Genomic DNA, 10,282 nt, shown 5'->3' on the forward strand with positions numbered 1-10,282 from the left:
TTTGTCACTATGTTTCCCCCCGCATCTGATAAAGGATGGATATTCTTCTTAGCCTGCCTTTTGTTGTTAATATATTTATAGAAACATTTTTTATTGTCTTTTACTGCAGTAGCCAGATTAAATTCCAGCCAAAGCTCTCTGTTCAGCCAGATTCTTCCCTGCTGGTTCATCTTTCAGCGCATAGGGCTGGCCTGCTCCTGCACCTTTAAGATTTCCTTCTTGAAGAATGTCCAGCTTTCCTGGACTCCTTTGCTCTTCAGACTGCCTCCCAAGGGAGTCTGTCAGCCAGGCTCCTAAACAGGCCAAAGTCTGCCCACCTACAGATGTCCCTGCTTTGAAGTTAGACTATTCTCTGCCCATCAAAACAAATCTGTTAGGGAAGGGCAACAGAATGTGTCTGCCTAGTCAGTTTTCGTAGAGAATGGAAAACTATTCTCTATGAAAAATAAACAAGCTTAATGGTGCAATGTAGGATGTCAAATGTCTATGCTATGAACATACTTGTGAAAGACTTCAGGGGAAGGTGTATATCTCTGAATGTATTGCTAGGGAAAGTTCAAAAAAAGAAGCTCTGCTAAGAACCAACATATAACTTGGCTAATTGTTAAAGAACAATTTGTCTCCCTGAAAATGTTTTTCTGTCAAAAGCTGTTGGGAAGAGACTTAATGAATGACACAGCAAATTATTTGTGTTGTCCACCTGTGTTGCTTCATTTTTCTTGCCAGGTTTTAGGCATAAATATATTCCTGGATTTCAGTATCAACAGTGCAGCATACATGACCTCCCACGGGCCACTGCAAATTGAAACAACATTCACTCCATGGTTGAAGTATATTACCGTAGAACATTTACCTTCCCTACCCATATACTTATACTCTCCTTTATTTCTGCTTAATACTTTCTTTCATAAAATACATCATAGTTTTTAAATTAACAGTATGTCTTATGTCTGCTTCCTAGGGTCTTTATTTTTTTTTAATTTCCCCCGCTGCATCCGTATGAGTTCAGTTGAACGTGTATTTTCAATCCACTGACTATAAACCTGCATTTAAAGTTGGGTTCATCTCACCTAACTTCAGCTTTAAATTTAATCTAATTTAGTCCTTCTGTCATCAAGAGGGGGAGATAAGCACCTCCAGAAAGTAATTCATCCCACTTGCTGTAGGCATTTGTCCTAAGATGTAATATATCTCCATCCAGAGTCTGACTCTCAGGCTTGGTCTTTTTTGGCTAATTGACTACCTTAATCTAGAAGCCTAATTTTTATATGGCTGGGATTAGGTAAGGTGAATTCTACCCTTCTATTCTCCATTGTTTGTCTTTAATTTGAGCATTCATAAAAGTATTTACCATGCCTATCATTTTATCTTTATCTGTGGAGTGGCAGCATCTATAACCTAAAATACAGCTTCTACTGAGTTCCTTTGGTTTAAGGTTTTACTGATAGGCGTCAACTGAGGTTTGTTTCTGCAAAGTGCTATGAATAAATGCAACAAGAACAAGGAGGAACTTAAAGACAGGATTGACTAAGTGAAAGAAGATGGAAGAGTTACAGAAGCCAGTAAAGACACAGAGATTGAGTGACTTGTCCGGAATGATGAAGCAATGAAGCATAAGTGGAAAACTGGTTAAGATTTATTGACTCCCAATCCAGTGCACCAGGCTCAAGACAAACTTTTTTTTTCCCAGAAGTACTCCAGTATATATTAAGTTTGTATGAGATAATAGCATACATGCATCTCCCCCCTGCTTTTTTACTTACTATTATTGAACTGGTAAGTTTTCCCTTGAGTATACAACAAAATTTTTGGTGATTGTATGTGCATCCTTTACCTAATTTGAACAAGTGAATCATAGAGTGCCGTAATTACACAGAGATAAAGGTTTTAGAAGGACAGAGACAAGCTATTCAGTTAACTGCAACTCCACACAGATTAATAAAAAGAACTGAGTTGCCAATTATTAATAGACTTTTGAAAGTCTCAACTTTAAGGTATTTTATTTACAACATTACTTTGTAAAACAGCCTGTAGCAAAATACTTCAGTTATTAATATGAACATTACATTCTTTTCCCCTTTAATTTGGACATGCAGGAACTGTAAATGAAAATGATTTTTTCTTCAGAGAGTAAATCACAGGAGCATTCTTAAGCAAACTGGCAGTTTTCTAATAGAGCAAAATTCTATTCCCAGAGAGCTCTCAAAAAGATTTCAATTAGATGTTAAATTAGACACCTGAAATTCACATATTTCTCTCAGCTCCTTAGGCAAAAATAACAAGATAATAACTTGATCAGCTCAGAGTCATCAGTGTTCTATTGCAAAATGTCTTCCTTTTGAAATAGATCAAAATTGCAGTTTGCAGTATAAAAATTTTAGATTGCTTGTCTGCGTGGAAGGTTAAAGTGAATGGCTTCTTGGGAGAAGAAGCAAAAAAAAGAATCCCTAGTGCTTTGCATACTGGTTTGAGAGATGAAGCACACTGATAAATATGCAATGTGAATAAACTTTTCAAATGCACAATGAGTGGGTAACAGAAAAATTGTTAACAGTGAAGTTGAGTATATTCTGCTTTGGCATCTAATTTCAGTTGGCATTTTGGGGTCGAGTTTTTTAAACAAAAATTTTTCCAATATTTCTCTCCACATGCATAAAATGTTCCTGGAATGACATGAAGGTCAACACAAGGGCATAATGAATGTGTGTATACTGTCCATAACTATGTCGGCAGAGGAAGAATAGATTTGTTTTTGTAGGATCCCTATGAAGGCTTACTGTAATTTAAACTCTTCTTAGTTTAGTTACCTATAGAAGATGTAACAAATATTGTTACAACTAACTGAAACAAACCGAACAACTAACTGAAAAATATTTTCACCTTGCATCATAGTTTAGAGAAGTGTTTTATATTTCTACAAAGGAAAGACAGGTAGTAATGAACCCTGGTTGCAGGTACCAGTTGTTACCCAGTTGCAGGTACTCTTACTGGCATGGAATTTTAGGAGGTTTTGCCTGTGGAAAAGATGAAACTGGACATAAATACGGTGAGGAGGTCAAGGAGTTGACTTTAGCCTTAATGGCAAAGAGTGCATGTGCAGGCTTTGTTGCATGTAAACATTTCTTGAATGTGCTATAAAAGTTAATGGTGGCTTACCTGGCATAGTCTATGGACATAAGCAAGATAATATTTGCATGCAGAATTAATACCATTTTCTAGACCAGCGCTATCTACAAAGTTTGCTTTCCTCATTTATAAATCCCCGTGATCTACAGGTCTGCATCTAGGATAATTTATATGCTCCAACATCTATTGAAGCCAGGCCCTAGAACTTTAAGCAATACAGATGATTATTAAAATTATACAAAACCAGCAAAAATATTCCTGATCAATCAGGCAATATTACAGTTTATTAATAAAGGATGTAGATACTTGCATGATATTTGTTGCCATGTCTGTCAGGTGCCTAGCCACTGGAGAGGAATCCAACTACCACTTCTCTTACATACTAGATGACATTAACCATGTCAGTACAGCTTCTTACAAAATGTTACCAGAAATTGTGTGGGATACTGTGCCTTCTAAACTAAACAGTGACCGTAATATGCTGAGTGTTCTTCCTTCCTTTTAGCAAAACAAATAAGTATATTCTTAACTTCAAATACATCAGTAGTCATTGGCTTCATTGAGGATTCATCAGAAGTTTGAAAAAATAAGCATGTGTTTAAATGTTTTACTGATTTGGCACTGAAGTACTTAAATCTTTGACACACAGAGCCCGTGAGTAGTTGTGCTATTTGTCATGGTTGAAATTTCTAGACATTTGATATTAACATCTCAAAGGATAGGGAGCATTCCTGTACAGTTTAGGCAGTGAAGATGTGTCTCCTGTGTAGCTCTGTAATTAATTTTATGTAATGGTTTACCATAAACCTTTTATGTCATGGCTCCCTGCAGTTCCTTATCAGCATGCAGCCTACCATAGTTATTTGTTTTCATTATTTTTTTTTATATGCAGAGCATTTATTCTAAGATATTTCAACAAGGAACAATACAGAAATGTTATACACTATGTCAACAAAGGAAATATTGGCAAAGGATTGATGTTCATCATGCAAGAAATCCAAACCAGTCAATTGCATGTTTCTGAAATGGTGAAAAGAAATTATTAGAGTCTGAAAACTGGTTATGTGTCATTTTCTTCATTCCAGGCATTTCCTTTGCTGAAACTGCATTCTGGGCAGCATGTTACATTAGTATCATATGCACGTACACTGAAGCTTTGTGTGATACTAGCCCAAATTTTAAGGATATGGAATCTGTCTTTGAAATTTAACATAGCTGTACATAACTTGTCCATATCCCCACAGCCCTGCCGCTACAAGTGGCAGGAATGTAACAGATGTGTGCAAGGGAGGGTTTTAGATTCCTTGCCTTGAGGAAATTAGGAAATTAGCTAATGATATTAATTCAGATACAGTACAAACAGGGCACATTAAATGGCTTAAATTAGGTCAAACTGAATAATTGAATTTATTCTTTTACTTAAAAAGAGCTTAATCAGCTGAGAGTGCTAAAGTCAGGAAAAATAGTTTAATTAAATATTAATTAGAAGTTTATATTTTGAGCTTCCTTATCATCACTTGCAGCAATATTATTTATGTACCTGTTTTTCCTCATTACAGCTACTAGGGGATGATGTTCAACTGTTCTCACTTGATGAAGAATTTGATTATGACAATGTGGCACTGACCCCTAAGTTCTCTGAAGCTGAGCTGAAGGCCATTATAGAATTGTCTGAAGAGAAGACAACGGGGACAGATGTCAAGTCAGCATGAGCTGAAGACTGAGTCAAAGGCATTCTGTGCAGTGCTGTTGAAATAACCTTTTTAGGGGGTAAATCTAGCTCTTCAATGTACCCTTTTTTAGTGTTTTTATCTATGTGGCCAGTAAATGACGTCCTCGAGATTTTTTTGTTTCTTCCACCAAGGTGCCTTGGAGGCTGAGGTTACCTGTCTCTGTACCTCCTTCTAGTCCTAAGGAAAACACAGAATAGGAAGATGGTGCTTACCCAGAGTTGCTTGTATAGTAGCCCTTCAGCAGTCTGTATTTAGGAATTTTAGTCTTTACTTAGGCGTTAAGGTTGGCTAAGGAGGTCTGTATTTGTCCCTAAACCCAACAAGATTTTTGTATAGATCAATGACCTTTAGTATCTTTAGGCCCCAGTGCTCAGCTACTTTGTTGTTTTCCAGGTGGTACAAGACAGTTGGAAGGTTGTCTCAAATGACAGCCATAAATTCCCTTTTGTAGAAAAATCCTTGAGTGGGGTGAATCCTGTATTGGCTCAGGCTAGGTATGCTGGAATAATTGCTGCATAGGACCAAAACAAGCTGGTGGAATTCAGAATAGCCCTATGGCCACGCTGACTTATACTTGGTACTGAATCAGTTCCTGACTAGTGCAAAGCTAGCCCTAAAGCTGCCTTTTACCTAGTTCTTTCAGTACTACAAATAAGAGCTTTTTGCAGCTGACAAATGAGTCTGTAAACTCTTTCCCTATCATTATAAGACTTAAATATACAGAGTTATATGAGTGAATAAATCTGGGAATGGTGTTTTTTTTTTTTCTCTGTCTTTTAGGTTACTTCAGTTTTTGCAGAGAAATAAATGTTCCTGTTTGCAATAAACTTTCTGAGTTGATCAAAATTGATACGGTGCAGCTCCTAACAATTAAACAATGAACTGCTGCAAAAAGCCTTCTGCACAGAGGAAAAAATAGTGATCTCATCCATTAAAGAAAATGGCATTGAAAGGCTGAAAGATTTTACATTTTTTTACAGGAGGTGATTCCAAATACGAGCTTATGACTTACACTCACTGTCACTGAAATACAAAGAGCAAACTCTGGAGCTAAGTAAATGTAGTATGGGTGGGAGAGAAGAGTGTGCATTTCTGACACGAGGCAGTATGTACTCTTTCTATGAGGTGTTTAGAATTCATTTTTTTTTCAGCATACTATAGAAGCTTTGCTACTGAGGCTTAGTTTAACATCACAACACTGAATTGCATTATTGGTCTTTTTCTGGTATAACTACATTAGCTAAAGTTTATTGACCAACATTTTGTCCTTGGCCTATCTCCATTGTTTCTGAAGGGGGCGATTAACATGATGAATTTGAGAAGAGTGCCTGAGGACACAGACTAGAGACCAAACCACAAGTGTTTAAAGGCTCTGGATGAAATCCCTGTGACTGATTGGCTACTCCATTGTCAGCAATTTATAAAAACAAAGGTGCTTCGATGCTCCAAAGGAAATTTTCTGGATCGGTAATTTTGTAGACCATAGTCATGCACCACTGAAATCTGAACAGCATTTGTTTTGAGGAATGGTATTACCTCAATTAGGGGGATATAATTTAAGAATGAGATTAAAAAAAGAAAACAGAAAAGAAAGCGGTCTCAGGCAAGATGTTTAAGGAGACTGATATAAAACTACAAGTATGTTGTATAGCAAAAATGGTCTGTATAGGGCCTTGCTGGTAGAAGGTAATGAGAAATTTATTTTTAACATCTACATTCAAAAAGATGCGTGTGCTGTAGTTAAACAGTTTTTGATGCAATTGGCTGTATAGCAGATTCTGATGTTTGGGAAACATCTTTTTTGTTGTTTTTTTTTTTTTTTTTTCCAATGTGAATTCATTTGAATTCAGTGAAGTGTTTTGTTTAACCCAAGATATTTTTAATTAAGTGCTTAAGATCCAACTGGAATTTTCCAGTGAAACATTCAGCTAAAAATTCCTGAGCAGATCTATTTATTAATTCTTTTTCTTCTGGAAGACCAGAAGACACAGATAATGTGTCTAAATGGGAGGGATAAGAAGTAAGTTCTGGAAATACTCCACAAGCAGATCTGGGAGGAAGATAATTGAGAACTGCTGTACAAAGATAACAAGGTCAACCTTTAAAAGCCTCAACAGAAAAATAAGGGAGGGAACCTCATTAACATTTGTATGTATAGCAAAAATAAAGTAAGGAACCTTCAGTCTAAGACACCTCTGTGTACAGAGTTTGCTAACCTGCAGACAAAGAATCAACCGTAAATAAAGGTGGACTTTATGGGCTTGTGGAATTATGAATTTTTGCACTTTTAAAATGTATTTTTTAGAAAGGTATGAGACACAAACTATAGATCAGTCCTGTTGGAATCCTATTGCCAGTAGAGTCAATAAGAAAACTTGTCCAGGAGTTCATAATGATCTTCAGGCCAAATCAACTCTGGAATCTCTAAGTGCATTTTCTATTAATTTCATTGTCAATTTTGCCCTGTATATTAGGGATACATCCAGCCATTCAGTTTCTTCTTTCATAGGCAGATGATTCTCAGACCAAATGCTCAGAGTACCTATTTTGCTCCATAAGTGTCGTTCAGTATAGTCATTATATGGTTCTGCTTGATAGAAAGAATCACTTTGGTGCAGAATACACAACAAAATTGAAACTCTTTAGTGACATCCATCTTATGCACAGAAATGGGGATAATTCACTGACATTTACACCACTCATGAGTTAGATTTTTGCTCATTGTTAACAGAGATGAATATCACAGTAGAGATTATGCAACATAGGATACATTTTCTGAACATGACATTTTATTGGCCTGCCCCATTGGTTGTTTTTGGCTTGTACCTTTCATTTGATTATCCTTCAAAAAGGAGGCATATTTTTCTCTTCTCCATTACTAGGTTGTCATTTTTAAGAACATACTTTATGTGCATGTTAAATTTTATACAGTTACATGGAGTTAGTTACCTGGAATTGTTTCAGTGTTTGTGAGGTGGTTTGGAGTCTGAATAATATATATCTTTTCCTCTTGTAACTTGTTTTCTCTTTAATATTTAATATTTTCAGCAGGGGTTGGTGAGGGACATTATCCTTTTCTATTTATGGTCTTTTCTAAACATTTTTCTTTTCCAAAAGTATTAAAGGCAGAACTCACACATGGAACAGGAAACTGAGTGCAACTTGGAATTGACTTAGGGGCTGCTGCAGTAGGGCATAGGATTTTCTCACTACCACGCTGACAAGGATTTTGACTGCAAAATCTCTGATGTTGGATGAACCTGTTGGAAGTGAAGTCTGTGTGATGCATCTCTCTAATCCCTTTGTATTCGTGACTTCCTTAATGTCTAGAGTGCAACAGAAATACGCATCCATATCAGCCAGTGAGCTTATCTGTATTAAACTTGTTGCTTACTTGGGTGTTACCAGAAAGATACCGACTGTTTCTTTCCACAGTCTTGATGGATCCTGAGTTAGGGGGAGAAACTCCTGGAATTTTATGGGAAGTATAGTAGCCCTTCCACTGGGGCAGGAATCTGAAGGGTTGTTTCCTTGGCTGGCTGTGGTTCAAGCTCAGATACTATTAATACTCAGAGTTACTCCTTGTGAATGTAAAAGGAAGACTAATTATTTGCTGAGATAATGGTTGTGAAAGAATAAGATAAAAACTGAAGAAATGAAAAGAGATGCAGACAAATCTGTCCGACTCAGACATTATTATGGTTCTAAATATATCTCTATTAATGCACAAAGGTATCATTATATATACTTGTATACACAAAGTGCCATTGAAAGAGAATAATTTTAGCATGGAGAATGCTCACCAGATGATTCAGAACCTTTTGAAGAAGATGGCATGGTAACAAATCCCTGCTTTTATGGAAAAGACCCTTTGATCCTCTGGCCTTGATTTGCTGCTGCTATAAACTGGCAGAACTCCTCTGAGGCCATTTATATTCATACAGAGCAGACAGGACCCTGGTATTTACAGTCTAACCTGAAAGAATACAGAGCCAAGTCAATTCCTGATTTAACTTTACTGAATGTATACATATATGACCCATTATTATGGGAAAATACTTAAATGCAGAGCCAATGCAAATGAAATGTAAAATAACATATGTTTAACTGTTCAGTTACTAATTTTACACAGGTCATTATGGAGTTTCTGTAGTGGTGTGTGATTAGAATGTTGCTTTTTGCTTTAAGAAAAATGTCGCATACATTTTCTAATGTCCTGTTCAAATCATGAAACTTGATTACATACATAACTACTACAGATTGCCATCTTCTTTAAATTTTTTTTTTCCCCTCTGCGTCTTGGCAAGGATTGGAAATGGACATTGCCTTATCTTGGAATTGTTTTAAAAGGGTCTGACATCCGTTGTAAAAACATATACTTTCTTATAAAGGTGGACTGTCTCGGTTAGTGATGCAACATTAAATGCAGAAATAAAAATAGGACCAAATTCCAAGTTATTCAACAACTTCTTGTATGTCGTGGTGTGGCTAAACAGCTACTTGGTATCAAAGTGTCTGCTTGGATAGCAGGCTGATTTGGCTGTTGTCCTCTACCCTCAATTTTACCCAGGAGTATAAGCGGTAGCTTGGTCGTACGTAGGTACGAATTCTTACAGCCGTGCAAAGACACTGCAAGACAATTCAGTTACACTAACCAAAGAAACGGAACCAGCAGTCTTGTACTGGGGCACCATGCCCACTTTAGCCTGCTGAATAATTTAGCTGAGTGTGGGTATTCGCCTCCGTCCAGCAGGGAGTTGTGTTACAACCATTGTGCAATGGAAAAGTGATGGCTAACAAGGGTTGGGGCAGAGATTCAATAGACCCTGTTCACTTACTAGGGCCGTGCTGAACAGGGGGCTTATTACCCTCCTTCACAGGCTGCAGATCAACCTCGGTGTGTTCAAGCCACCCAGTAAAGTGAGGGCACCTGTGATAAGGGTTCTCGCTGGCCTCAGGAGGCGAGCTCCCGGCACCGCAGTGCCGAGTGCTTGTGATAGCGAAGGGCATTCCCACCACCGTGTGCTTTCTTGTGGCGAGGTGTCAGTTGGCACAGGTGGGTGTGAGGTGCCACATGTGTCCTGGGTTCCTCTTGGAGAGATGTGCCACCTCACTGAAAGGCGGCGGCCTTTGCCACTCTTGCGCACATGCAGTTCTCCCAGGTGCTAAATTTGTCTGCCCATCCCTTGGGAAAACAAGACAGACAGTTTTCTCTGAAATGGGATTAAGTTGTAGAACATCTCAAAAGATTATGAGTTTGGTAAATTTGTGATTGCTGGCTGTTGGAGGTGGCACCTTGTGTTTTGCTGGCAAGGTACTGTAAGTCAGTGTTGCAGGTGTATGAGCTGTGAAGTGCCATGGAGTTAGACTGAAGATCGTTTTAGTGCTTGTTTATGACAAGTTTGCAAGAAGAAAACAAGTGT

General features: G+C 37.6%; 1 protein-coding gene across 1 annotated transcript in view; it reads left to right on the forward strand.

Moving 5' to 3' along the window:
• The window catches only part of IFTAP (intraflagellar transport associated protein), a gene marked incomplete at its 5' end in the record, with an annotated part of 36,712 nt that extends 31,114 nt beyond the window's left edge, over window positions 1-5,598 (forward strand). Inside the window, one exon of the mRNA XM_082485347.1 lies at window positions 4,686-5,598. Coding sequence (XP_082341473.1) covers window positions 4,686-4,838 — 153 coding nt within the window. The 3' untranslated portion in view covers window positions 4,839-5,598. The remainder of the gene's footprint in view (window positions 1-4,685) is intronic.
• Between the last annotated feature and the right edge of the window lie 4,684 nt (window positions 5,599-10,282).

This window comes from Vanellus vanellus, assembly GCF_965231255.1.
Source record: "Vanellus vanellus genome assembly, chromosome: 6".
In the NCBI taxonomy this organism is placed as follows: domain Eukaryota; kingdom Metazoa; phylum Chordata; class Aves; order Charadriiformes; family Charadriidae; genus Vanellus; species Vanellus vanellus.